The 27,650-nt window shown below is 43.9% G+C and overlaps 5 protein-coding genes and 2 pseudogenes across 8 annotated transcripts; 4 read left to right on the forward strand and 3 right to left on the reverse strand.

Moving 5' to 3' along the window:
• Positions 1–1,636: 1,636 nt before the first annotated feature.
• Positions 1,637–3,319, forward strand: LOC109126198 (receptor-like protein 12 pseudogene; annotated as a pseudogene). Its single transcript, XR_015565013.1, has one exon. The product of XR_015565013.1 is annotated as a receptor-like protein 12 pseudogene (transcript).
• A 2,056-nt stretch (positions 3,320–5,375) lies between these two features.
• On the forward strand, positions 5,376–7,814 carry LOC147939139 (uncharacterized). The gene is made up of 2 exons (XM_087463697.1): positions 5,376–5,726; positions 5,809–7,814. The coding sequence occupies exons 1-2, from the start codon at positions 5,604–5,606 to the stop codon at positions 6,688–6,690; spliced, it is 1,005 nt and encodes a 334-aa protein (XP_087319823.1). The 5' UTR covers positions 5,376–5,603; the 3' UTR covers positions 6,691–7,814.
• A 6,632-nt stretch (positions 7,815–14,446) lies between these two features.
• Positions 14,447–15,226, forward strand: LOC147939140 (receptor-like protein 12 pseudogene; annotated as a pseudogene).
• A 114-nt stretch (positions 15,227–15,340) lies between these two features.
• Positions 15,341–20,764, reverse strand: LOC104712713 (SCY1-like protein 2 B). The gene is made up of 14 exons (XM_010429671.3): positions 19,705–20,764; positions 19,486–19,590; positions 19,285–19,392; positions 19,010–19,192; positions 18,717–18,843; positions 18,554–18,615; positions 18,360–18,446; positions 18,174–18,260; positions 17,973–18,086; positions 17,491–17,619; positions 17,261–17,323; positions 16,958–17,119; positions 16,725–16,843; positions 15,341–16,621 (listed from the first exon to the last, which is right to left on the reverse strand). The coding sequence occupies exons 1-14, from the start codon at positions 20,194–20,196 to the stop codon at positions 15,730–15,732; spliced, it is 2,730 nt and encodes a 909-aa protein (XP_010427973.2). The 5' UTR covers positions 20,197–20,764; the 3' UTR covers positions 15,341–15,729.
• LOC104712715 (pentatricopeptide repeat-containing protein At1g71420) lies at positions 20,487–22,994 on the reverse strand. 3 transcript variants are annotated; one of them, XM_087463696.1, is made up of 3 exons: positions 22,526–22,871; positions 22,287–22,438; positions 20,487–22,209 (listed from the first exon to the last, which is right to left on the reverse strand). In XM_087463696.1, the coding sequence occupies exons 2-3, from the start codon at positions 22,301–22,303 to the stop codon at positions 20,610–20,612; spliced, it is 1,617 nt and encodes a 538-aa protein (XP_087319822.1). In that variant the 5' UTR covers positions 22,304–22,438; positions 22,526–22,871; the 3' UTR covers positions 20,487–20,609. The 3 variants fall into 3 exon arrangements, with proteins under 3 accessions (XP_087319822.1, XP_087319821.1, XP_010427975.1); XM_087463695.1 differs by having other exon boundaries at positions 22,287–22,994; XM_010429673.3 differs by having other exon boundaries at positions 20,487–22,951.
• Positions 22,995–23,350: 356 nt separating this feature from the next.
• On the forward strand, positions 23,351–23,983 carry LOC104712718 (uncharacterized). Its single transcript, XM_010429678.3, has one exon. It carries the CDS (start codon positions 23,351–23,353, stop codon positions 23,885–23,887), a length of 537 nt encoding a protein of 178 aa, XP_010427980.2. The 3' UTR covers positions 23,888–23,983.
• LOC104712717 (tubulin-folding cofactor E) lies at positions 23,874–27,285 on the reverse strand. The gene is made up of 15 exons (XM_010429677.3): positions 26,727–27,285; positions 26,442–26,612; positions 26,297–26,343; positions 26,044–26,190; positions 25,879–25,953; positions 25,574–25,683; positions 25,352–25,470; positions 25,220–25,281; positions 24,989–25,096; positions 24,874–24,908; positions 24,738–24,800; positions 24,544–24,635; positions 24,387–24,463; positions 24,214–24,291; positions 23,874–24,125 (listed from the first exon to the last, which is right to left on the reverse strand). The coding sequence occupies exons 1-15, from the start codon at positions 27,034–27,036 to the stop codon at positions 24,027–24,029; spliced, it is 1,593 nt and encodes a 530-aa protein (XP_010427979.2). The 5' UTR covers positions 27,037–27,285; the 3' UTR covers positions 23,874–24,026.
• Positions 27,286–27,650: the final 365 nt, after the last annotated feature.

The raw sequence follows: 27,650 nt of genomic DNA on the forward strand, positions 1-27,650 counted from the left end.
ATACATCTTCACTTCACACAATCATGGATGGTTCGCTGAAAGTTTTGGTCGAAGAAAATTCAGAGTCACCACAAGCAAGCGCTCGTTAAGCCCATCTCTTGCAGTTTCTCTAAACAATGGTTTATAGGGCTGGGCAAAATATCCGAACTCGAAAATTTAACCCGAGCCCGATTAAAAATACCCGATCCGAACCCGAATCCGAACTTTAAAAATATCCAATTGGATGCTTTTTATAAATGAAATGGATACCCGAACCCGATTGGGTATATCCGAACACCCGAACAAATACCCGAAACTATCAAAAGTTATATATATTTAACAATAGGTTGAGTTAATTTACAAGTTTTGCAAATAATTTTATAATCATTATTACAACTTACTAGATAAATTAGTTTTCATTTTTAAATATGTCAATTTTCATATGTTAATTTAGATAGATTATATAGTTTTAATTTTGAATTTGATGTTGTAAGAAGTCAAAAATTATCGGCTTGTGAATTTGATATTTTGTTATTTAGAATTGTCCTTTTCTTTTAATGAATTCAATTTGGTTTGATAACTTTGATTTTTTTATTTATTTATGATTATAATCATTTTTAATAAATTTGGATTGATTTAGGGATCTTTTACTTTGGTTTGGATTAAAAAATTACAAATCCGATCCGAACGAAATATAATTTGAGACTTTGGGTGAAACCCGAAAATACTTAAACCCGATGGGTGTTTACCCGAACCTGACCCAAAATCTAAATATATCCGAATGGATCTTATGTTTCTAAACCCGAAAACCCGAAAACCCGAAATATCCGACCCGAAATCCGAAAGGGTACCCGAATGCCCACCCCAGTGGTTAATTAAACACATGTTGTATGTTGTGTTACGTCTTGTTCATTTTCGAATTAATCACGTGTGTTCTCCGAAAGACTCTTTTGTGTTTATTTGTAATTTTCTTTATGTAAGAAACGTTTTAAATAGTGGTATTTGATATGTATCATGACTATACATATAACGACAGTTCATGATTCATGACATATATTGATTGTGTGGGTTTAAACGGTCGCTCGGCAGCACCGTCAACAGACGTTACTCGTGCTATTATAAAAAGACTAATGGAACGATCATTCCGACAGTTTAACAGAACTCTTTTTTTTTTTTTTTTTTTTTTTATGTATGAATGGTTCGATTAATTAAATATTAATGTAAAGTCTTAAATATTTTCAGTTTCAGAGCCATGTTCTTAATCAAAAATTCAAAATCCGATTCTAAATGTCATAATGATTCATTGTTAGAAAACAGTTCATGGACGAAAGATTAGCTAAGCTTGTGGTAAAAGTTGATATGCGGAATGCAAGTTGGGACTATTAAAATTGAGTCAATGGTTTACGTAATTTTATTACGTGGATTGTTGCGACAAGTAGCAAAAGTAATTTTATTTTATTTGCTTTTCTTGGACAAAAGGCACATGTTTAAGTGATTCATAGACGACAAATCAGAACCGAATCTTAAACGAGTTGACGCAAAACTTGCTAACTCACATTCCCCACCAACTCTAAGGAAGTTCTTCTTCTTCTTGAAGAGAGAGTCAATGAAACACACAATCCTTTACTAACAGCTCAAACTCAAAAAAGAAAGATATATGATGATCCGAAGCCATTGTTTTTATTGGATTTCAGTTGTTATTATCATCTTTTCCTCCCTCCTTGTACAGACTCTAGCTTCTACGTCGCTCCACTTATGCCGTCAAGACCAAAGGGATGCTCTTTTGGAATTCAGAGACGAGTTTCCAATTTATGATTCTAAACCAATCCCATGGAATAAGAGCAGTGATTGCTGTTCTTGGAAGGGTGTCACGTGCAACGTTAAATCTGGCCAGGTGATATCACTCGATCTTAGTAGCACCGTTCTCCTCGGCTCTTTGAAAACCAACAGTAGCCTTTTCAAACTCCAACATCTTAGTCAACTTGACCTTATGAATTGTAATCTCCACGGAGAGATTCCTTCTTCACTAGGAAACCTTTCTCGCCTCACACTTGTTAACCTTTTCTTTAATAACTTGGTAGGAGAGATTCCGGCTTCAATCGGCAATCTAAACCAGCTAAGATCACTTAACCTTATGGCTAACGATCTTACAGGAGAGATCCCTTCTTCACTAGGAAACCTTTCTCGTCTTATAAATCTTGAGCTTTCTTCTAATAGTTTGGTCGGTGAGATTCCGACTTCCATAGGCAATCTAAACCAGCTAAGAAACCTTAGCCTTGGGTCTAACGGTCTCGTAGGAGAGATTCCTTCTTCACTAGGAAATCTTTCTAGTCTCTTACATCTTAGGCTTTTCAATAATCATTTGGTAGGTGAAGTCCCGGCCTCCATAGGAAATCTAAACGAACTAAGAGTCATGTCATTTGAAAACAATAGCTTAAGTGGCAGTCTTCCTATATCATTAGCCAATTTAACTAAGCTTTCTGAATTTAGCCTCAGCTCTAATAACTTCACATCCACGTTTCCATTAGACATGAGTAGATTCCCCAACTTGGAGTACTTTGATGTTTCTCAAAACTCATTTAGCGGTTCTTTCCCTAAATCTTTGTTCTTGATTCCTTCGTTGCAAGATGTTTATTTGGCAGGAAACCAATTTACAGGAACTATAGAGTTTTCAAATACATCTTCATATGCTAAGCTTCAAACCCTAATCCTTGCTCATAACAAATTCGATGGCCCAATCCCCGAATCTGTATTTAAATTTCTCAACCTTGAAGAGCTAGATATTAGCCACAACAACTTAACTGGACCAATCCCTAGATCTATATCAAATCTAGTCAACCTCCTTCATCTTGACCTTTCCAATAATAAGTTGGACGGTGAAGTACCTGGTTGCTTATGGAGCCTAGATACATTGACGCTTTCTCACAATTTTTTTACCAGTTTTGAAAACTCTTCACAAGAAGCACTAATTGGAGAGTTGGATCTGAATTCAAATTCATTCCACGGACCATTTCCTTATATGATCTGTAAGCTTGAATGGTTAGGCTTTCTAGATTTGTCCAACAACCTCTTCAACGGCTCGATTCCTCCATGTATAAAGAACTTTAGTGGGTCTATTAAAGAGCTAATCTTGGGGAACAACAACTTCAGTGGAACCTTTCCAGATATATTTTCAGGTGTTACCAAGATTGTATCATTGGACATTAGTCAAAACCAGCTGGAGGGAAAGTTTCCAAAGTCTTTTATCAACTGCAATGATCTAGAACTTGTGAATGCGGAGAGCAACAAAATCAAGGACATGTTTCCATCATGGTTGGGATCTCTACTGTTGATGTCCTGATCGGTCACAATTAGTATGTTTAGTTCGGTTAAAGGAGGGTCGAAGTTCTCTTTTATTATATTGATGCCGAGACACAAAAGGACGGATTACAACTCGACTTAAACGAGTTACAAGTATAAACGAGAATAATCGACGAGTTGCTATCTCGTCGATCCTCCGAGCTATTGAGTCTAAACTGTAGATTTCCACTTGGACGAGCTGAGGCTTTCGTACTTGCTATCTCGATTCTTTTCCTTTTTCTCGATCCCCTTTTTCTGCGGACCGTACGTCTCCCTTTATAGGGAATCGTGTCGGTTCGTCTATATGAAAAGACCATAATACCCTCCCTTCTTTTGGAGATTTATCATGGGCTTTTTCTGGGCCAGGCCTGTTGTTTGGGGTGTGGATCTACCCCCAACAGTAGTCCCCCCAGCCGCGGCCTTTAGTTCGTAGTCTTTAGGCGAAGAACAGCCGTGAAGGAGCGAAGGGTCGCGCGTGAAGGAACGGTTCCCAACTTTTGGGGTCGAATCATTGTGTGCGGTGATCGACGCGCGTGAGATCCGGAAATCGTACCGTTATGGGGCGCGTGTTGTAATGATGACGCTTCCAGATCCTTCGTCCTTCTCCTATAAATATCACTTCTCCATTTCTCCCATTATCTTCTTCTCGCGTTTTTCGGTGCTCATCGTTCAGGTATTCTCCCTCCTTCTTATCTCGTCGTTATTTTGCTTTTAGTGCGTCGTACTTTTACTATGAATTCCCCTCGTTCTCAATCGTCCGATCCATCCGTCGAGAGCCACCTACGACGAGCGACGACTTCCGAATCTGATGGCTCTAATAGGTCCGTTCGCCGGGAGGGCCGTTCTCGGAGTCCTTCTGATTCGTCTTCGGCGGGTTCAGACATGGCTCAATTTGAAGAATTGAGACGTCGTCTCGTTCCAGGGTCGGCGGTTCCAAGCTCGTCGGGTCTGCCTTGCAGGATTCCTTCCCTGATAGACGAGCCATTGATCAATGACCCATCCTTTCCCGAGTTGGACAACGTTCCTTTGCCAACCGAGAACCTTTTCTCTCATTTCCCTCCGTCGACGTTGAAACCGGGAGCAGCGTCTGATGCAGTTCGCATTGGGAAATTAAACACCGAACCGAGAATTCTGATGCCAGAACCATTTCAGCGTCCCTGGGATGCTCTTTCCGGCTTTATTTGCCTTTCGGAGAAGTACTTCACCGAGTGCGGGCTTACCTTCCCTTTGCCGTCTTTCCTGATGACATATTTTGCTCGTCGTGAGGCGGCCATCTCTCAATTTGCCCCGGCGACCTTTCGAAATGCTGTTGGCCTTTCGATTATGGCCGAAGCTGCGGGGGTTAAGCTTACTTGTGATCATTTGGAAGAGTTGACGTGTCTGAACCCGTCGAGCCGAGACAAAACTCCTGGAATTTACTATGTAGCATCGGGAAGGAAGACGACGCTCGTCGAGGGTGCTAAGGGCAAAACATATAATTGGAAGGGCTCATACTTCTTTCTTGAAGTCGGTGAGGGGGTTTTGGAGGATCCGTCGATTCCTTGGTTTTCTGGGTGGAACCCTTCACCCGGTAGCCGACCCTTCTTGCCTAGTATATTTTATTTGCACTATTCTCTGGTTGTGCTTAACCATTCCCCCCCCCCCCCCTCTTCTTTTTTTTTTTTAGTTGTTGTTCCAAGGTGTTTGCTCCCATACCCTCCTTCGTTCCAAGCCGAGATAGACGCGATCAAAGCTTTCTGCCCTTACGTTTGGCCAGGTACCGAGTCGAAAAAGGGGCGTTCAAGGAAGACCTCCGATCCTCGAAGAAAGACAGGTACATCCTAGTGTAGTTGAACCCCTCTTTTTTTTGCTGCTCCTTGAGTTCTCCAATTAATTTCGTTGCTTGGTGTTGTAGCCGGGACGATGGGTAAGATGAAATTGAGTGTTCCCAACGCGTCTGCTCGTTATCGCCGAGCTCCGGAGCCGCTGCCTCGTTCCGCTCCCCGTCAAGATGCTCGTCCGGGTGCCAATCCTCCAAGCTCTGGCTCGTCAAAAAGGGTTTCTCCTTCCTCTCGTCGGGTTGTGGACGACCCTTCAAGGATGCGTCCAAGATCCCTTCCTCCGAATCGTCATATTGGTCCAGAGGAGACACTTCCAAGGAAGAAGGTGGTCGGGACTCCTGGTCGCGTCGCCGAAGTGGCGAAAGATTTGCAGAAAAGGAAGGATGGTCCCGAACAAGAGCAGTCTCCCCCATCAAAGAAGTCTAAGTCGGTCGACTTTAGTTGGAACTTTACGCATTCCTCCGGATGGACTCGCGGTCTTGCGCCGAGTTATTTCGGAAGATCCACTTTGGTGAAGGTCGTCTTCCTGCAGTTGAGAAGATGAAAGAGGCCGACGCGGTTACCGACGTTGCTCAAGCGTCTTTTGAGGTTTGTCGATTAAACCAACTTGCCTTTAATCTTCCCTTACTCGTTTTTTTCTTATGGTTGTCATTTTCTTTCACTTTGATAGTTTATTGCGCGTATCAATCGTCTGGCTTCTCGCTACGAGCGCCGTGTTCGGAACTTGGAAGGGGAGCGTTCTGGGGCGTCGAGTGAGAGGATCGAGCGCCTCGAGGCACAATTGGGGGAGGCGGTGCGGTCCAACCAGAGACTTAGCAACCTTGTGGCCAAACTCGAACATCACCGGAGCGGGTTGATCACAGAACGAGACTCCCTTACGACGAAGCTTGAGGAGGCTGAAGTTGCCTGTAACGGTCTGAAGCTCACCCTTAACTCGGAGACGAGGAGGCTTAGAGATCGACGTGACGAGTATGGGCACCACGAGCGAATCAACGCTTTCCACGAGGTGGCTGGTCGCGTGCAGAGACTCTTATTGAAGCACAAAAGCTATGCCGAAGCAGTTGAAGCGTCGCGGGAGAAGTTTCTTGAGCACAACCAAGCTGTTGGGAACGTCCAGATGCTCGAAACGCTCGTTGCCGAGGGTCGGATTTCTTTGCTCGATGAGGGGATTAAGGACCAAGTTACGGCCGTGATGGGCCAACTGAAGAGCGAGGTTGAAGAGGTCGATCTGCCGGATATTACCGAAGCTGATTTCGACATGTCTCAGATCTTTGCCGGGCCTCTTCCCCCAATTCTGACTTGGATCGCTTCCCCAATCAGCGGGAATACCGAGGTCTGTAACGACGAGGGTGGGAGTGACGGATCGGAGAGTGGGGAGATTGGGGGTGAAGATTTGGACGAGCAGGGGAAGGTCGACGATCGTCCTTCTGATGGAGTTGAGGTGCATGCTGACGACCACCCTTCTGATGGAGCTGAGGAGCAAGCTGCCGAAGGACTTCCTCGTCCGTCAACTCCCGGGCATAAGTCGCCGGTTGTTGGCTTAGTTTCGTGACTCTTCCGTTGTCGCCGTGTCGAGGGGTCGGCTCCCTCATACTATCTTCTGTTTGCCGTATTTTGGGGTCGGCTCCCACGTACATTTACGCGCCGTGTTTAGGGGTTGGCTCCCTTCCGAAACTTTATTCCTGCCCTTGGGGCATTTATTCCTACTCTTTTTAATGCCTTATTTTTCGAAACGTTGCTTTTTGGTGTCATTAAATGCGTTTTCTGTTTTGAAACTTGCGCCTGTTGGGACTTGTGCCTTTCGTTCTATAAATAGGCTCTGTGTTTCCCTTTCCTCAGTCCTGTCTTTGTTGAGTTTGTTGTTTGTTTTTTTTTTGTTGGCAGGAAGGAAGAAGTTACTCTGATGCCGGTGACGACTAGATCAGCATGGTTGCGTAGGGCGCGGGCGCAGCTCGGCGTTAGGTCTGACGAGGTGATTCAGTCGGAACTCGACTATTACAATGCTCGCATCCAACGGCTAAGAGCTTACATCATTGCCACCCGTCGTTCGTTCGAACGTTACTACGATTTCTGTCGTGTTGACGGGGTTGTGGAATGTCTTGAACCGCTGATCGACGAAGGGCTTTTCTTCCCGAAGTGGCGATGGGATCGTTTGGTGGAAGAGCGTACCCGGCGCGAAGATTTTTGTGCGGAAGTGGTGGTTCCCACGCTTGAGCAGGGCGACCTTGATACCCTTGGTCGGAGGCCGTTTGAGGAGCGGGAGGAGATCGAAGCTTGTCGTGATCGTATCGACGTGCTTCGTCGTTACGTGAGGCAGTTGGAGAGCACAAACCACTACTTTAGCGAAAGTAGTCGTGCTGAAGGGATCTGCAAGTACCTCGAAGACATGGTTGGACGAGGCATGGCTGTTCCGATGGATCTGCTGAAGGATGTGAAAGAATCATGCTGCTATTAGCAGACGACAATCGGCGGGTTGGAATTTAACAAGCCTTCCAACGCCGATCTAGGAATTGAATGACTTGTCTTTCCTTTGGTGTAGCTCTCTTTTTTTTTTTTTTTTTTTTTTTAGTTTGTGCCGTAATGGGGTCGGCACCCACATCAGGCTGTTGCATCCCACGTTTTAAATAAGTCAAATTTCATGTTACTTTTGAGAGTTCTACTTTTACACTCTCTTCTTTTTTTTTGAAAAAAGTGCGACTCATGACGGTCGGCTTATCTTTGTTATGTGAGTTAAACTCGGCTTAATATAACCGGGGGCGACCGTTAATAGTCGGCTTACCCTCTAGTGCGAGTGACGACTCGGCTTAAAATAATCAGGGGCGACCGCTAATAGTCGGCTTACCCTGTGTGCGAGTGCGACTCGGCTTAAAAAATACGTCGGAACGTTGGGTCGTTACCGGGCCAGGATAACGACTGAAATAACTTATAAACGATAATTCATTCTTGAAAAAGAAATTTTATATGTTTGGCGGCTGCGTCTCGTAAAACGGGACTGCCTACGTACCCCCCGATCAGAAGGGATCAAGCCGATCGTAGTTCACATTTACATGCTTATTTAAACTATAGAAAGGACGAGCTGGATATAGCCGAGCTCTCTTGGTGACTTTTAGTAGTAGTAACGCTTGAGATGCATCGGATTCCAAGATCTCGGCACTGGTTTGCCGCCCATTGTTAGTAGTTCGTACACGCCGGGATGGACGACCCTCGACACTATATACGGACCTTCCCAATTTGCCCCCATTTTTCCGGCGTCCGGCTCGGCAGTATTTTCAAAGACCTTACGGAGGACGAGATCGCCTTCGTCGAAATACCGATTGTGGACTTTCTTGTTGTAGTATTTGGCTGCGGCAAGCTGATAGTTCTGGATTCGTAGGAGTGCTTTGTCCCGTTCTTCTTCCAACTCGTCGAGCCTATCCATTTGCATCTGACTGTTGAGTGCGGTGTTGTGGACGAGCATTGTTCGTCGGAGGCTGGAACTGCCGACTTCGGCAGGTGCCATTGCTTCCATCCCGTAGGCTAGGGAGAATGGGGTTTGGTTAGTGGACGTCCTTGGTGTTGTTCGGTAGGACCAAAGTACTCCGTCAAGCTCGTCGGCCCAGACACCCTTCTTGGCGTCTAGCCTTTTCTTAAGACCATCGAGTATGGTTTTGTTGGTAGCTTCGGCCTGGCCGTTGCCTTGTGGATACCGCGGCGTCGACTTGCTTAGTTTGATCCGCCATCTTGCACAGAAATTTTTGAATTGCAGGGAGATGAACTGCGATCCGTTGTCAGTGACTATTTCATATGGGAGACCGTGGCGACAGATTACGTATTTCCAGACGAAAAGTCGGACGTCCCGAGCTTTGATATTTGCGTAAGACTCGGCTTCGACCCATTTGGTGAAATAATCGGTTAGGACGAGTATATATCGCTTTTGTCTGGAAGTTGGTAGTGGGCCAATGATGTCCATCGCCCAACGCATAAAAGGGTAACGAGCTATTCCGGCTTGTAGGAGTTCAGTCGGCTGATGAATAATGGGGGCATGTCGCTGGCATTTTTCGCACTTGGCGACGAACTTTTCACAATCAGATATCATAGTTGGCCAGTAATGGCCATGCTTCTTGATTCGTAGTGCTAAGGCTCGGCCGCCTGAGTGATTTCCCCCAGCTCCTTCATGTGTCTCCATCATCACGCGTTCAGTGTCGTCGCCGTGTATGCAAAGCAAAAGGGCTCCTGACGCCGTCCATCGAAGCAAATGATCTTTCATCAAAGTGTAGTGGGCGGCTTTAGCCTTTAATCTCCGCTTAGCCCATTTGTCTGTCGGCACGTTGCCGTCAGCTAGGTATGCTCGGATTTCAACTCGCCAATCTGTCGCGTCGCTGCCAGACGCAGGTTCACACCCTCGGTGCGACCTCATCGTTCGATAGGTGGTTCTGATTTCATTGGGCTGGTGGAGTGCGAGACAAGTCTCGGCATGCGTTTCACTTATGCTCGGCATATCAATGCTTTCTACTGGGATGATTCGTCGCAGATCGGGATCCGATGTCGAAGCGAGTGCTGCCAAAGCATCGGCCGGAGCGTTGTCCCCTCTGGGGATTTTGATGAGCTCGAATTCGTCAAAACGTTTTGACAGAATCTTGACGACATCGAGGTAGGCTGCCATGGGCTCACTTTTAGTGTCGTACTCGCCGCTGAACTGGTTGGTGACAAGCTGAGAGTCGCAAAAAGCTCGTATCCGTTTGATCTGCATTCTGTTAGCGAGCTTAAGCCCGGCGTTGAGTGCTTCATACTCGGCGACGTTGTTGGTTGCTTGGAATCGGAGACGGAAGGATTGCTCCAAAATTTCTCCGGTCGGCGAAGTTAGTCGAATCCCTATCCCTGACCCAAGATGAGAGGATGCCCCGTCCACATGTAGGGTCCACCGGTCATCTGACGGGTCAGTGGGTGTTGGTTCGGCTTCCCCAAACGGTAGTTCAATCAGAAAGTCAGCGAGTACTTGGGACTTTGCAGCTGGACGAGTTCGATACTCAATGTCGTACTCGCTAAGTTCGATTGCCCATTTTGTTAGTCGGCCCGATTGATTCGGGCTGTGCAGTATGGATCGTAAAGGTTGGTTGGACAGGACAGCGACAGTGTGCGACTGGAAATACGGTCGGAGCTTTCTTGCGGAAGTGACGACTGCCAGGGCAACCTTCTCGACTGTCGGGTAACGAGTTTCCGCGTCGTCGAGTGATTTGCTTATATAAAAGATGGGTCGTTGCTCTCCTCGATCGTCTTTAACGAGTACACCGCTGACGGCCGACTCAGAGACCGCGATATAAAGAAATAAGATTTCGCCGAGCTCCGGTTTTGCTAAGATCGGTGGGGTCGATAAATAGTTCTTTAGCTCGTTGAACGCGCTGTGACAGGCCTCGGTCCACTCGAACTTGCCCTTTGTTTTGAGAAGCTGGTAAAATGGTAGACACTTGTCGGTTGATCTGGATATAAAACGGTTTAGAGCAGCGATCCGTCCAGTTAATCGTTGTACTTCTCTGGCGTTCTTTGGTTGTGGTAGATCAATGATCGCCTTAATTTACTTCGGGTTCGCCTCGATGCCTCGTCTGGTTACCAGGTACCCAAGGAATTCGCCGGATTTGACTGCAAATGTGCATTTGGCCGGGTTAAGCTTCATCCCATACTTATTAAGGGTATCGAAGCATTGTCGCAGATGAGTGATATGATCCTTTGCGTGCTGTGACTTGACGAGCATATCGTCGATGTAGACCTCCATAGTCCGGCCGAGTTGCTCGGCAAACATCTTATTGACTAACCGTTGATATGTCGCTCCCGCATTTTTCAGGCCGAAAGGCATGACCTTGTAGCAGTACGTCCCTCTATCTGTGATAAATGATGTTTTTTCCTGGTCGTCCTTGTGCATTAGAATCTGGTTGTAACCGGAGAAGGCGTCCATAAAGGTTGACAGCTCGTTGCCTGCAGTCGCTTCGACGAGCTGATCGATTCTTGGCAATGGGAAACTATCCTTTGGGCAAGCCTTATTAAGGTCGGTAAAATCGACGCAAATTCGCCACTTTCCATTCTTCTTTTTGACGACCACCGGATTAGCTAGCCACTCTGGATATTTTACTTCCATGATTGACCCGGCGCCGAGGAGTTTGTCAACTTCGTCGTTCACTGCTTGCGATCGTTCAGAGCCTAACTTGCGCCGTTTCTGTTTGACCGGCTTATGCGTTGGGTCGGCATTGAGCTCATGGGTCGTGACACTTGGGTCGATTCCTTTCATGTCAGCCACGCTCCATGCGAACGTTGAGATGTTGGTTTTGAGGAAGAGTATCAACTCGTCCCTCATGGCGGATGTTATCTCTGTGCCGATATTTACGCATCGTTTCTTGTCGTTCTTGTCTAGGCTCACCTCCTCGACCGCGGCAACGCCCTGCTGGACGGCAGTCGGCTTTCCGTCTGTCGGTGACGTGCTACTGTCGCCGACCCGCTGCTTTGATTGCTATAATTTCTTTCCGGTGCGAAGCTTATGCTCGATCAGGAAACAGGCCCGTGCGGTTTGCTGATTGCCACGCAGTGTGTATATTCCTTTCGAAGTTGGGAACTTAACGCATTGATGATATGTTGACGGAACGGCTTTCATCTTGTGGAGCCATGGGGTTCCAAGGATGACGTTGTAGATCGTTGGCTTGTCGATAACCGCGAACCGGAAGTATCTGGCTATCCCCCCAACGAAGATTGGTAAGGTGATGGTGCCGACAGACATAAGATGATCCCCGTCGAAGCCCGTTAAAGAGTGACATTCTGGCATAATGTCCCGTTCGCCGACTTCCATTTTGGCCAACACGTCTCTGAAGATGACGTTGACTGAGCTTCCAGTGTCGATCAATATTCTCGTCACCTCACTTTCGCCGATCAAGAGTTCGACGACCAATGGATCGTTATGCGGTAAATCCAAACCTTCTAGATCTTTTCCGTCGAAAGTGATTGGCATGCCTTCAGCCTCGAACCTTGACGGCCAAGATTTCGTCATTTCAGCCTTCTTAGTATAATCTCTGATCACTCTGACCGAATCGTTGCATCCGGCTAGCCCGCCCATTATCATGTTGATTCGTCGTATCGTCGGAGGGCGTTGGTCGGGCTTGCGGTCTGTATGCGGTCATTTTTTGTTACCGCTGTCTTCGCGCCGTTCGGTGAGTAGGTTCTGAATTTCCATCTCGTCTTCGCTTTGGTCGGCTAGTACCTTTGAATCCTTTACGAATTTTTGAGCGATATATTCGGCGCGCTTGGCGTCGCTTCGTCCAGGTCGGGTTGTCTTGCTTCTGTCGGGCTCGACGACTATTGCCCCTTTCTTGTATCGCTCCATCAAGACCTTCTGGAGGTAATGACACTCGTCAGTTGCGTGGGTGGTACTCTGATGGTAGTCGCAGTATGGGGTTGCACTATTTTCACCTCCCTCTTTCCGTATATACTTGTTTTCGCCGATCGCAAAGGTTCGGCGAGTTCGATCTTGGTTTTTGACGAAATGTTGTCGAGGCTCGACGTAGTCAACTTTTGGAGCAGCGGCTACTGGCTGTTTGGGTATCGCACTTGCCTCTGAAGAATGCTTCTTAGCATTGATAGCTTTCTCTTCCTTGAGCCCTATGTGTTTTGCAGCTCGGAGTAATGCCTCGGCTACGGTCTCGACATGCATTAAAGACAGCTTTTCCTTGAACCGAGATTCGAACCAGAGCACATTTCGAAGTGCGACAATTGCGGCAGCGTCCGGAATTGAAATGTTGACGTAGACTTCCTTGAATCGCCCTATAAAGGACCGAAGCGATTCTCCCTTGTGCTGAGTTAAGGCGTATAAGTCGGCATGGGAATTCTTATCCTCGAACAAAACGGAAAACTGCTTCAAAAATTCGGTTATCAGCTCCCTGATACTATCGATTGATCCGGATGGGAGTCTCGAGAACCAGCTCAATGCGGTTCCTGTTAGATGTTCGGCGAAAACTTGACAAGCTCCAGCGTCGTATTCCGCCGGGCTGAACTGTAAAGGGCCGAGGGCTACGCCAAAGGTGAGTAAGAAATCTCGCGGGTCGACCGTTCCGTCATAGTGACCCAACCGTGGCTTGACTGCCCGTCTGACCGTCGTTGTAGCGAGTCTTCGAGAGAACGGAGTTCGCTGTGTTGCTTCGAGCATAAGTCTGACTTGGGGTGCCTTATCCGTTGCTTTTTGAATCATTGCGGCCATTTCTTTCATTTGCTCTTTGATTTCTTTTAGCTCGGCGTCCTTCGTTAGATCGGTTACGTCGTTATTTCGCTCGATAGGGTGTTGGGCAGGATTACATCCTAATCCGCTGGTTTGCACATACGACCCTGGCGTTGTTCTTACCGCGGTGAAGTTCACTGGGTTGAGCCGAGCGTTGTTGAGATGGTTGATTTCATCTTGTGAGTTAAACTGTGCCGCGGTGAGTGCATCCAATCGGCTGTTGGTTCGCTCTTCTTGCTGGTCAAGACGTGTTAAGATTCCGCGGAACAGTTCGTCAATACTTGAGTCGGGCTGATTGCTGAGCAAAGTAAGCTGCGTTGGGACCTGTGTTGGTTCTACGGTCACCGGGGTCGTGAGGTTCGTAGCTATGACAAAAGTTTCCGGGCTGTCGACCGTCACGACCTTTCTTGGAGCGTCTGGCGTGGGGAGGACTGCCTGGTCTGTTTGCTCCATTGCCGGGGTAGTCGTCCCCCCCGACGAGCTTCCTTCCTTGCTCTTTTCCTTGTCAATTATTGTCATCTCGTCTAATCGGTGTAGGTCCGTTCTTCAATTTTTTTAGAAAACTTTGACTTGGCTCCCCCTACCTGGCGCGCCAAATTGTTGATGTCCTGATCGGTCACAATTAGTATGTTTAGTTCGGTCAAAGGAGGGTCGAAGTTCTCTTTTATTATATTGATGCCGAGACACAAAAGGACGGATTACAACTCGACTTAAACGAGTTACAAGTATAAACGAGAATAATCGACGAGTTGCTATCTCGTCGATCCTCCGAGCTATTGAGTCTAAACTGTAGATTTCCATTTGGACGAGCTGAGGCTTTCGTACTTGCTATCTCGATTCTTTTCCTTTTTCTCGATCCCCTTTTTCTGCGGACCGTACGTCTCCCTTTATAGGGAATCGTGTCGGTTCGTCTATACGAAAAGACCATAATACCCTTCCTTCCTTTGGAGATTTATCATGGGCTTTTTCTGGGCCAGGCCTGTTGTTTGGGGTGTGGATCTACCCCCAACATCTACCATCATTACATGTTCTTAACCTCGGATCAAACGAGTTCTATGGGCCATTGTATCAGGGCCAGATGTCTATCGGGTTTCAGAGTTTAAGAATCATCGATATATCACACAATGGCTTCACTGGAACCTTCCCACCTCACTACTTTTCCAACTGGAAAGAGATGACCACATTAACCGAAGAAAATGGCCAGTACATGGGAGAATTTGGGAGATATGCTGAAAGCTATTATCACGAGATGGATATGGTGAATAAAGGAGTTGAGACGAGCTTTGAGCGGATCAGACATGACTTCAGAGCCATTGATTTTTCTGGCAACAAATTTTCTGGCAAAATTCCTGAATCCATTGGCTTATTGAAGGAACTGCGTCTTCTCAACTTGTCAGGTAACGCTTTCACAAGTGATATCCCACGAATCTTGGCTAATTTGACAAAGCTGGAGACGTTAGACCTGTCTCGTAATAAGCTGTCAGGCGAAATCCCTCAAGGTCTTGGTAAGCTCTCTTTTCTATCATACATGAACTTCTCTCATAACCATCTCCAAGGTCCAGTGCCACGAGGCACACAGTTCCAAAGGCAGAAATGTTCTTCATTCTTGGACAACCCAAGACTCTATGGTCTCGAAGAAATTTGTAGAGAAACTCATGACTTGAATCCTACGTCGCAGCTACCCGAGGAATTGTCAGAGGCTGAGGAACAAGTGTTCAACTGGGTAGCAGCTGCAATAGCATATGGACCTGGTGTGTTCTGTGGATTGGTGATCGGACATATCTACATTGCACATAATCATGATTTGTTCACAGAAAAGTTCGGTCGAAAGAAACTAGTCCTTACAAGTGTTCGTTAAACCCATCTCTTGTAGTCTCTTTAACCATTTGTGAAGCAAATGTTGTGTAACGTCTTGTTCGTGTTTGTACTGAAATTCTTACGTGTGTGTCAGACAAATGGAGCGATTCCGACATTTAAAATATAACCAAACTTCATATGTATGGAAGGGTCCAGGAACTGCCAAAAAAAAAAAAAACGTATACATGAAAATAGCGTAGCCGCCGTAAAATAATATAATGTGTGACGAATGAAGCAATGGTGAGAGCAATGGTGAGAGCAATTAAGAAAACAAAACAAAAATTTACACAACTTTGAGAAAGACATAAAACAACCTGAAGCTGTAGTGAAGTTTTATATTGTAGAAGAAGCTAATCCCAGAAGATGTTTACATAACATCTCCATTTTTCTGAACAGTTTTCTCTGCATCACAAAGCACGGTGTGCAATCTCCATATGTGTATATGCTTTTCTTCACTACACGACCAAACACCAACACCAACAAGTCCAACACCGAGTACAGTGGTCATAATAGATCCAATAGAGATGGTTGTGAACCATTAGCCTTTGAGGTAGATGTGCCAGTACCACCTCTACCTCTCCCCCTTCCTCTTCCCGTTGCTACTGAAGGTGGTGGTGCAAGTTTCATTGCGGACTGCTCGGTTTTGCTTGAACTGAATATGGAACTGATGTCTGCTGGCTTCTGGTTATTGTATGAACCACTAGTGAAAGATGGCATTCCTTGGCTTTGTTTTGGGTAACCAAAAGAGTTGATTGGATCTTGATTATTTGCAGAGATACCTGGATTACCTTGCTGGGGTGGTTTTAGCGAAGACAAGGGGGCATTGCTGAATGCCCAGTTGTCATTGTTAGCTGTCTGAAAATGGGTGCCGCCTGGTAAATTGTTGCTAAAATTGGATGCAGAGCCATTTTTGAGTCCGGTAGAAGCAACAGAAGCACCATTGTTGGGACGTGGAGGCCAATTAGCAAACGGATCTAACTCATCGAAACCCGGAGTAGATGATGTTCCTGTGTTTAGTTGTGTTTTATCATCAGTTGCTCGAGCGGTGAGGTTTGAAGATTGTCTTGGAGGCCACTCAATGTCTACTGCAGGGCATGTGGTTGGTGTTGTTGCCTTGTTAGGAAGAGTAGACATGATCGATGGCTGTGACTGATCTACAGATTTGTTAAACTGATGGTTTGTGTTATGACGAGAAGAAGCAGGATTTCCCACAGCAGAATCTTTGCTCGAAGAACCCCAATCTTCATCCCATGCAGGACTGCTCTTGGCTGCAGAAGCAACCTTCTCAGGTGTTTGGGTCGATGACTGAAACTGGATTCCATTGGCAACAGAATGCGGTTTCACCTCTGGGACTCCAGAATCGTTCACAGTAACTCCTCTTTTTTCCTCTATTTTCCTGTTACAAGACGAATACGGATCACAATAAAACAACAACATTATGTTGTGGTACTGACGTGAAAACACTATTCAGAAGTACTGGCTGAGAACAACAGGCACACCTGAGAATATCCTTGACAAATAGCATATATTTAGCAAACTGCTGGACGTTCAGTTGTTGGGCAGTAAGCAGCGGCATCATCAGGGTAAGCACATGTTCTGCTGTGAATTCAACTCCATACTAGAGAACAATGATGAATAGATAATAAGATGTAATGCACCACATATAGAAACGAGGGAGAGTCAAGACATTCAAACTTCAAACATAAAAGAGAAAATTTGACCTGAATCCTACCTGTTTGAGGATTGCGTTTGCCACAGCAAGCGTACACATTAGGGTGGGTGCAGAACGATCTACGGCAGTACACCGTTGAATCGTTTCCAGAATTTCGATAGCGGCAGGCTTATCAAGCGTTTGCACCAACTCTGCTAAGCAGAGCAAAGCATTTACTCTGACCTGCACAACAAGTGCATTCCAGTCAATTATTTATGAGAAGATGGAATCAGTTAATTCATATTTCTCTTTCTTTTTCAAGCTCTTAAAGACATTGGTATAGAAGAAACTCGAGTCGAGATAATCTAACAAAGTATAACACACCGCAGCAACTGTAGTTTTGAGAGCCAAGCCATGAACACGAGGCAAAATTGCTTGCCTCACGACCTACATAAATAAAGACGGAAAAAAAGTTAATTAAAAGAGCTCAGCCAGCGGAATTAACCGACACTACACTGCACAACCACAAAGCCACATCAAAAGTTGATTCTAATCTTCTGGGGAGAAAAAACAAATTATTCAAATGAACACTAAAACAAAGCATTGAGCATCACCTGCCCATCGAGTTGCTTAGCAACAGATGTGGATCTTTTAAGAACTTCCTCCTGAATGCGGACATCGTTATCATTGTAGGCTCGTAGAAGCAAAGGGAGGACGTACGATACAAGATGCTCGCTATCAGTCTGAAAATTTTGACATAAATGTAAGCGAGTAAGGATCTCACCCTATATGCATTAGAAAAAGGATATTGATTTCAATGCATATTTACAACTGGATACAGAAACAAACAACAGTCAGTCTAACTTCAACGTGGAAGCTTATAACCAAATATGTATCTGACTAGATCTGCATGCATCAGTTTATGGCAGCACAAAAGACTATTATATTGAGCTGCTGTGTTGTCAAACTGGACCATATTTTACACATACATCCTTTATTCCATCCCACTGTGTCCAATCAGAAGAACTTCAGCAGAAACAAACATGTGCAGGGTAAGAAAAACATGTCAGTAATGCATACAACTGATAAACTTTACCTTGTTAATAATAAGCTCTGCATGTTTAACAAGCAGCAGTAATGTATCTCCAGAAGCAGTACTGAGAACAGGAACAAGAGCCGGAAGTGTTATCAGCTCAAAGTCAGTTCTATCCTGCAAAGGTAATATCAGGTTTCAACTTTCAAGCATTCAATCAGTGATTTCTAGATAAAATTAGTTTTTCTTATCACTCAGACTTACCTGAGACTGTGCTATAGTTAAAACCATTGGCAAGATCATTGGTTGCAAAACCAAATTCCTAAGTTCACCACAAAGAGGTGGAAGCACCTGCATCATAAAACATGGTTTGCTTAGTTGTAGCAAGACATATCATTTGAGCATCAAATCTTTTTATCAAGACACAGGCTACGTCAGTAAAGTGACTACCTTATACCGTAATACACGGGAATCAAAATCTTTCCACATATCTGATAATGCTTTTAAGAACTCAGACTTTTGCATGTTATCTCTTTCCTGAATGAAGAGAAAAATGATCCAAAAAGGTTATCAAATGTGGAGATATATTTTCATCATCTATGTACAGTCTGTCTGAAACAATTATTGAAAGCATATACACGTACAAGCATATGATCAAGGAAACGGAGAGCACGTAATCTAGCGTCACTTCGGAAAAAATTTGATCCTACAGAATGATAGTTTCAAGTTAAAGATGTAAGTAACAAGAAAAAGAGACAATTGTCACACAAAAAATAAGGAAACCTCGTCAAGATTTTTTCCACTTACCTGTGAAATCTAATGCTGTTGGTCTAAAGGACTCGTTCGTTGATAGCATCCTTTGCAAATCAGATACCAAGTCCGAGGGTATAGATGAGAAAGATTCATTTGTTATATAGTTCAACGTGTTCATGTACTGCAAGAAATTTCAAGATAACCATTATCAACCGTGGAAAATCCAAAAGTATAATACTATACTTATGAATAACTAACACTACTCCTAAGACATAAAGCATGAGACGAAACGTATCTGACAGCATATATCTGAACATCAAAGCTAAAAGCTCGGGTTTAAGAGTTACCATCTTGACATTATTATTGCAGTCTAACAACGGTTTCCGAGCAACTAAATGATAGGCAAGGCATCCAAAACTAAAAATGTCCGACGAAGCTCCAGCTGAAGGACTTTTGCTGCGCATCAGTTCAGGTGCAGAGTAATTTAGGGATGGCTGGACTGGCAGTATTGAATCCTCGACGTCATATTCCTGCACGGTCATATGTAGGAAATCATCTAGCTAGTAGAGTTGAATACATCAGAAACACAGCCGTGTAGTAATAAATTTGATTTTAAACTCACAGAATAATGAAATGATTGCATATGATCCAAATTCCCAGCCTGTGCTGCCGAAATAGCAAACCCAAACCCGGCAAGCTTCCAAGAACCAGCCGAAGTGATAAGAACATTCTGAGGAAAAGTTACAATTCCGCAAGTTAAGTAACCATATAAATACAACTTCTAAGAAGACAAGTATGTGACTAAGAATTTTGGAAAATGAACCTCTGGAGATATGGCTCGATGTATGAGATTTGCGTTATTGTGGAGAAAGTTCAGTGTCTCAGAAATCTGGAGCAGGCCATGTTTCACCTCCAACAAGCTCATCTCCTGATCAAATTGTAAACAATCAATTTAAGAAAATACTCAAGTTGAGTTGAATCACAGCAAAGCAACATGACATAACGGATACATGACGCTAAACAGAGAACATAAATAGCTAACCATTGACTTGAGATCTTTGGGCACATTAGCCACATTCTCAACATTCCCAAGCGCATTAGCCACAGAGGCAAAAAGCGGTTCCGTAACCAAAGCCATAGCATTCTTATTCTCATCAAGCGCTTGCACCACATGAACCACACCAGGATGCCTCAACCGCACGAGCTTCCCCGCATCAGCTCGAATCAAATCAAGAAACGCATCTTCAGCTGCCTTAGACAACCCAGCTCGTACACGAGCCTCAGATAAAGCACGCTTATCAAGCATCCATACACAGACCGTCGGGTACTGCTGAGATCGCGTGGAATCACGCGCCTTAGCTGCGTATAGCTTCCAAGCGAGGCCAGGTCCAGCGGAGCCGATCTGATCGAGAAGCTCGTAATCCTGAAGAGCTTTAGGTCCCGTAACTTCCTGAACTGTTGTATGAACCGTTTTCTCAATCACAGCAGCCGTTCTCGCTAGTGCTTGAGTAAACGTTTTCATGTTTATCGACATTTTTCTGCTGGATCGGAAAAATTTAATTCCTAATTTGTTGTCGGTCGACGACGACGACGTGAAAACAAGTAATCCGACGAGAGATCTAAAAACCAAAGCGGAGTGGTAAATGCGTAATTTAACCGAGATCGAGGAAGAAGACGATGACGGAAGAGAAGCACAAGTCTGGGATCTGAAAGATCGTCTTCTTCCTCCTCCCACCTCTATCACCTCTCTGGACCAACTTGTTTTTTTCTTTCTTTTTTTTCCTTAATTACAACACAACAGTCCTTTTTTTCCATTCCTCATTGTTTTTTTCTTTTTAAATATATATATAAAACTTTATTTATTTGCCAAATCAGTCCTTGTCCTTGTCTTGAGATGAAAGTAACATAAGAAACCAACATAGCTCCGTGGCCTCATCGTCGGCGAGATTACCAGTAGTCATTACAGGAGCAAGATGAATCTTTAAAATGGTGAAACCGATTCGAGTCTCTCACAAGTATCTCTTTCCCCAAAAGCTTTGAAGCCAATTTCATGAAGTTATGGCAATCAATACATATCCTTATGTTCTTTATTATCTGTATCAAATTCACTCCGTGATCACCTGATTTTCTTGCCTCCATCACTGCAAATGCTAACGCTAGTTTCTCGCTGTGATGCGATAAATGCTCTTCCTTCTGTTCTTCTTCCTCTATATCTTGTGAAGCTGATCTCATCTCTGGAACATAACCTATCTCCTTCAAGCGACTAATCAGCCTCTCTAATTCTCTGCATATGGCTTCCCTGTCTGGACGACGGTGCCTTCCTCCTGATGAGAATTCGTGAACCTTGTTTCCTATTTCGGTCCAGCTTAAGCCTGGTTCTTTCCTCACTCGCCATGTTTCTGTCTCCTTTATACTTTTATTGGCTTTGGTAAAGCTACCTTCTGCATTGTATATGTTTGTGGGTTCTAGTTCTTTCAGTTTATCTGCTGCTAACTTACCCAACCGGGTGTTACCATGTTTCCTGCATGATCCCAGTAATGCACTCCAAACTACAGCATCTGGCTCCATTGGCATCTGCTTGATAACTTCTTCTGCCTCAGCAAAACGTTCAGCTCGGCCTAGCATGTCGATCACACAAGCGTAGTGATTTAGCTGAGGAAGAGTCTCAGGTTTCTCAAACATGGATCTGAATATTCTCAATCCTTCTTCTACTCGTCCAGCGTGGCTGCAAGCCGAGAGAAGAGCTATGAAAGTCGCTGAATCAGGGTTTATGTCCATTTTCTGAAAGACTGGTAGAATTGAGTCTACTTGGCCATGTAATGAGTAAGCCTTGAGCATTGAGTTCCACGATACCACATCCCGCGAATCCATATCATCAAATACACGCTTACACAAGTCAAGAGAGCCACACTTGGCATACGCATGGATTAAAGAGTTGTTCAGCACAGTGTCAGCTGCGAAACCACCCTTGATCACTTGAGCGTGTATAGACAAAGCATGGCGAGCAGTGACAAGTCCCGCACAAGCTTTTAGTACACTTGAGAAAGTATACCAGTCAGGGCTTAGCTTCTCATGACGTAACTGACCAAAGAAAAGTATAGCCTTCTCTGGATCATACACTGCAAACGTTGTTATAATCCCAGTCCAAGCAACAATGTCCCTGCAGTGTCTCATTTCCATAAAAATCTTGTAGCAGTCATCAAATTCTCCTAAAATTTCTGAATAAACTTTAACTAATGCGGTAGCCACTTGAGTCTGAGTCACCAACCCGGATCTTACAGTCAGAGAATGCACCTGAAGACAACACTTTGAAACCTCGTCAGGAACCAAGTCAGAGCTTTTGTACAAGGAAGAACATATATTAAGCACCGTGGCACGATCAAATCCTACTCCATCTCCGTGCATCCGCATAAAAACACCAACGGCCTGTTTCCCGAGATTACAGCACTGGAAGGCTGCAATCATTGAGTTCCAAGTAACAAGATTCTTGAACTCCATGGCCTCAAACACAGTCCAAGCTTCATATGCGGCGGCACTATCATGACACCTACCGTACATAGAGATAAGCGCATTCGCCACATAAACCGAACAATGTAAACCAAGTTTCAAAGCAAGTCCATGTACCTGCTTTCCATGCTCATACCGACACGAAGTTAACACGCTTGACAACACAAACTCGTTAGGACAGCAGTGAGCTAACATAGCAGAGAAAAGACTCAACCCCTCTTGTTCGTTCCCTGCTTGCGCATAGCCCGAGATCAATGCACTCCAAGAAACTACATTCCTATCAGGCATATAATCAAACACCTGGCGTGCGTTCAAGACATTCCCGCACTTCGCGTACATAGTAATGAGGTAATTACCTAGGACAAGGCTCTGGGAATAAGAATCGGAATGTGAGAGCATGTGGTGGTGTAAGTTGATTCCATCGCAAAGATTGCGTTGGTCTGCACATGCTTGAAACAGAGCCGCGTAAGCCTGCTGAGACTGAAGCTCGACCGGCGCAGAATAGAACAAAGAAACAGCTCGACGGAGATCACCGGACCTCACTAACGTACGCAATCCTTCAACAAGGTCGTGTTTCAATGCAGAGGAAGGTAAAGCAACAGAGCTAAAGCGCCTCAATGTCCTAAAAGAGATAGTATGATATAAGCTTGTAATCATCGACGCTTCAAATTCATTACCTTGTTTTTTAAACACAAATTAAGCAACCACTGTGCCGTCTAACAGAAACTGCTTTTGTAGTAGTAATTTGAGTTAAACTAATCGAATTGTCTCTATTTTTATTCTCTAAATCCTCTGTTTTTTTCTTTAAGACACAACTTTAGGAACAAGGCCAAATAAACCGGGTATGCTTGACCAAGAATCCAAGATAGATCTATCGGTTTAATAACTAACCGGGTAAATTAATACTATCGGCATTCAATCAGTCGCTTTAACCGGTTAAACCAAATAGTCAAAGTTACCAATTTTGACTTGCGCTAGGTTTGTACAATTTCAATTTAAAGTGTAAATATAAATACTAATTTGCAAATTCTAAATTGATTGTCAAAACATCTTCATCTACCAAAAACCCTAAAACGAGAGCGGCTATTTCACAGGTGACCTTAAAAAGCTCCACTGGTCAATCTCATAGTTCTCTTCTTCAACTTAGTTTCGATACTCTTTGATATCAGCAAGCAAAAATCATGGAAGGGAAAGAAAACTGCAAAGATCTTCTGAAATTGGAGCTGGAGAATCCATCTTCTTCTACCTCTGCTATGGATTCAGCACTTTTGATCTGTACGGAGAAGAAGAAGAAGAATAAGAAGAAGAAGAAGAATAAGAAGAAGCAGAGGGAAGAGGCGGCACCTCCATCGAAGCCACCAACTATTGCTCCAGTTGCCAAAAGCCAATTTCTCGACAAAGTGAAAGGCTTCTTAGGGGTTATGGCGGAAGCTAACAAAAAGTTGGAGCAAGAAGCAGCGGAAGGAAACTCTGAAGCTTTTGATATCGAAGCGTTAACGGGAGACGAATCTCAAGTTATCGAAATGGATTTGATGCTCGGCGTCGCTGATCTCAACACACCTGAAGCTGTCAGTGCCGCTGAAGCAGCGGTTTCAGGCGTTGGTCTGGCGGCTAGAGATGGAGATTCGAGCAGCGATGATGAAAGTGATGATAGCGAGAGTGATGCAGAGGAGAAAGAATGTAGCAGAAAAAGAAGCAAGATCATTGAGCTCTCTTAAAAACATGTTCTTTCAATTTCAATATTTTACTTCTTCATATGAAAACTTTTGCCTAATGTTATCGTTGAGAATATAATGCATCTGTTTTGAAAATAATCAATTTTGGATCGTGAATGCAAGAGTTTTCTCTATGTGTCTCTTAACTCTCTTCGTCTATTAGAAGTGTAGAGCCCTCGCAGATTCCAACGTCCAGTAATGTTGATGTCTCTTCATCGAGTGCTGTAGGAAAAGGTGAGCCCTGCCACAGAAAATATAGAATATTTCTGTTGATATGATGAACATGGAGATACAAAGACTCATGCAGTCGTAATCTTTAGGATATATACCTCCTCCTGCAGAAATAATCTTGGCTTGACGTTCTTGAGCTTGAAAAAGTTCTCACATAAGATCTTCATCTTCCCAACCTGTACGAACACGAATCAAAAGGTTCAACATAATTGGTACACATTTTCAGAGTTTTTAGACTTCAGATTCTCAGTAGACAAGAAGAAGTAACAACCGTGATACTGCCTGGTAACTTCTTTGTCAACTCAGGCTTTTCACCCATTGATGGACCAACGCATTTGAGAGTAATGGCTGCACATGTCATAGTTATATAATAGTAGCTATTATACAATCAATGAACCATGCATAAGAAACGCTTAAAAGAGTCATACAGATAAGTCCAGATGCCATGTTCTTAGGGCCGCTGCTCTTAGTTGATGCTCTTTCATCCTCAATTCCGTGACGTTTCTTGAGTTCATCAAACCTGCAATATCACAAACAAGGTTAACGTTTTCTTATATCAATTTCTTTTGGTAGAAACTTGCATTAAAAAAAAGAAAACAGGATTCAGAAACCAAAATTGTACCTAGGGTGGAGCAGCTCAATCTCAGACTTGTCAGTTGGTTTTGTCATCACCATCCGGACATACCTGCGATCATCCAAAACAAAATAAGGATAGTCCTTCCGCTAAAATCAAACAACAGAGGGGATTGATGATTTACCGTATCTCAGAATCCTTTTTTTCACGAGCTCTGACCTGAAAATCCCGATAGATTCAGATTTTAAAGAGCAATGAAAGGTAACAATATGTTTAACATTATTAGGCAGTTGTTCTACCTCACTCCCATTCAGCACTTGTACTTTCGTCAACCGTGCAATGAGAACAAATCTCGGGACACCGCCTCTTGCAGGATCGGTTATTGGGTTATCTGAAAGCCTGATGTCCTACAAGTTGAAGAAGGGAGTTCAGTTAAAGGACATGATCTTTAATGGTCTACCAAGTGCTTAGCCTCTATAACAAGGATCATTACTGATCTATTAGAGAATCACAGAACAAAAGTTCAATACCACCAACTTAGGAAACACATTCAGTGCGTCTATCGAGGCCAGATCATCAATGTTGTTGGCTCCTGAAATAATACAAGGGCTGAGATAAATGGCCAAATTTCAAGAAAGGGACATTACACTAGAGGAGATTACCTAGAAGAAGACAACGTAGACTTGGAAATGGGTCGCTGCTTTTCTTTGGTGATTCATTGCTATTTACAGAGTGAAATATGCGTGACAGCTTATTCTTGTTCAGGTAGAGCTGCTCCAAGCTGAGAAAAAACGTTTAGATGATCAATTGATAATACGTATCATCAGCGCAATGTATATTTACAGGTCCATCAACTACGAATAGAAGGGAAAATAATTTCTGACCATGGAAGTTGAGCTAGCTTTAATACTTCACTCCAATCGGAGATACAATTATCATCCAAATTCAGAAGTTCCAGAGAATTAAATGCTTGATCATCTGAGGACGACATCGACTGCGAGAAGAAACCAGAGAGGGTTAAAAACTATTTACAAACTCAACACCCAAGTTCTCAAAGCAAAAAAGGCGTTGGCATGAGTGCAACTCAAGTATAATTTTGAAAGAGACCAAAGCGTTTTCCAAGCATGTCCAAACTAAATCCTACTTGGAGAATCTCAGAAAGCATTGGAACTACAAAAGAAGACATTACTGTTATGGAAGATATCATGTTCCCCATCAAATGCAACTCCTCAATTCCAGGTAACGAGCGCCTAAGATTTTCAACCTACATCATGATGGCAAGAGTCGGAAACTGAGATGGAGCTCAGATTTAGTTCGTGAGAAAAAAGTAACAAGTCAAGTAGTCACATGTCACCTGATTCCAGCTCACACCACTATTATTAAGAACCAATACACGGATGTTGTTTAACTGTGGCAGAGAGGTGACTTCACTTGATAATGAATTGCTAGACAGATTAAGAGTTGTAAGGGCTGGTAACTGTTCACATAGAGCACCAATTTCCTGGAAGCCAAAAGAGAACAATGATCACTCATAAACTCTAAATATAAAAGCTACAAAATGTTAGTAGCAATGTCACCAAACAGCCAAAGCAGTAAAGACTCAATACCTCCCAGTCAGAAATCAAGTTTCCAGTTAAGTCCAACAGCTTCAAATCTGTAACAGAGGAAGCAAGTAAAGGTACTGATCAAAAGAGAGTCACACGAGTGTTTTTGTCAATTGCAGAGTGCTAAAAGGAGTAGAATGAATCTTACTAGGTAGAATTGAACCCAACTCAGGTGAAACTCCAAGAGAGCTAACACCAAGATAAGAAAGAGAAGCACTCGTAAGCTCCTCGAACCTACTCAACTTATCCTGAATCTTGTCCCCTCCCAAAAGCTGAATCGAAACACGTTTGTTCCCAGCAGAGAGAACATACATTTCATCTAACAACAGCAAAATTAAAAAAAAAAAAAAAAAAAAAAAAATTCATCATTTCAAATTCCAAAAACCAATTCAAGCAAAACCACAATTAATCTAATTGAACATTCTCTTCAGACCTTCTTCGTCCTTAGTTGAAGCTGTTCTGTATCTAAGCTCCAAGGCTTGAAGCAATGTGATACCACTACTAAGATTCTGAGAACGAACAAAGGAAGCGGAGGTCTGTGAACGACCGTTAAAGTAGAAAACGCCGTTGACGGAGCCGTTATGCTTTCCATCACCGTCTTGATCCCAATCAACGCCGATCCAGGTCCCGGAGTATCCCTCCACACCTCCGACGTACTTCACGGTGCCCACCCGACGCGAATCGTTGAGCGAGTGGACTCGCTGCCCGATTTTGAAAGACTCGTTGCTTGACTCAACGTTCATTTCGAAATCACGTCTGAAAACAAAACTCGTCGATCTGAGATACTCGCCGGAAAAAAATCAACCTGCCGTCAATCAAGATCTACGGACGTCTAACGTGGGCCGAAACTTAATGGGCTTATAAATTCCTTAGTAACAGGAAAATACAATAGATGGGTCAATTTAAGCCCATTAAACAAAGATGTCAAACGATGCTCACGCCGACAGAACAACGAGTGGTCAAAGGAACTTAAAGTTGCCACTTTTGTTTTTGGCTTTGTTCGGACGAAAAGAGTGTACTTAAATTTTTGGATTAAACTAATTAATAATTAAGACTTTTTTTTTATATATAGTTGATAAATAGATTCTTAAGTCTTCAAAATAGGAATCCAGCTGCAGAGCACACCATTAGTACTGACTAGATCCTCTCTAATTAGGAATCCAGCTTGCAATTCACCACACTAATTCCACATTCACGCACACCACATATTATATTTCTTTCTCTTCCAATGTTCATCTTTAGGAAAGCCCAATGAACATCTTCCATTGTTGAGAAGTAGTGATAACCACACTTTCTTTTTGTTTAATTTAGTATTTTTACTAGACAAAATATCTTTAAGCTCTAATCTCTTGATTTG

The sequence above is a fragment of the Camelina sativa genome, chromosome 9 (assembly GCF_030686135.1).
Source record: "Camelina sativa cultivar CO46 ecotype springtype chromosome 9, ASM3068613v1".
Lineage (NCBI taxonomy): Eukaryota > Viridiplantae > Streptophyta > Magnoliopsida > Brassicales > Brassicaceae > Camelina > Camelina sativa.

What these genes read in the sequence shown, in the direction of transcription:
- LOC104712715 (XM_010429673.3), bottom strand. Translation starts at nt 22,826, where the DNA reads ATGATTACAAGCTTATATCATACTATCTCTTTTAGGACATTGAGGCGC.
- LOC104712718 (XM_010429678.3), top strand. Translation starts at nt 23,351, where the DNA reads ATGGAAGGGAAAGAAAACTGCAAAGATCTTCTGAAATTGGAGCTGGAG.
- LOC147939139 (XM_087463697.1), top strand. Translation starts at nt 5,604, where the DNA reads ATGGACTCGCGGTCTTGCGCCGAGTTATTTCGGAAGATCCACTTTGGT. An exon ending in TTGCTCAAGCGTCTTTTGAG is followed by an intron (nt 5,727 to 5,808) that starts GTTTGTCGATTA and finishes TCACTTTGATAG; the next exon opens with TTTATTGCGCGTATCAATCG.
- LOC104712717 (XM_010429677.3), bottom strand. Translation starts at nt 27,036, where the DNA reads ATGAACGTTGAGTCAAGCAACGAGTCTTTCAAAATCGGGCAGCGAGTC. An exon ending in TTCAACTAAGGACGAAGAAG is followed by an intron (nt 26,613 to 26,726) that starts GTCTGAAGAGAA and finishes TGCTGTTGTTAG; the next exon opens with ATGAAATGTATGTTCTCTCT. An exon ending in AGTTACCAGGCAGTATCACG is followed by an intron (nt 24,292 to 24,386) that starts GTTGTTACTTCT and finishes GTGTTCGTACAG; the next exon opens with GTTGGGAAGATGAAGATCTT.
- LOC104712713 (XM_010429671.3), bottom strand. Translation starts at nt 20,196, where the DNA reads ATGTCGATAAACATGAAAACGTTTACTCAAGCACTAGCGAGAACGGCT. An exon ending in TGCAATCATTTCATTATTCT is followed by an intron (nt 19,193 to 19,284) that starts GTGAGTTTAAAA and finishes ATGACCGTGCAG; the next exon opens with GAATATGACGTCGAGGATTC. An exon ending in CAAACGCAATCCTCAAACAG is followed by an intron (nt 16,844 to 16,957) that starts GTAGGATTCAGG and finishes ATTGTTCTCTAG; the next exon opens with TATGGAGTTGAATTCACAGC.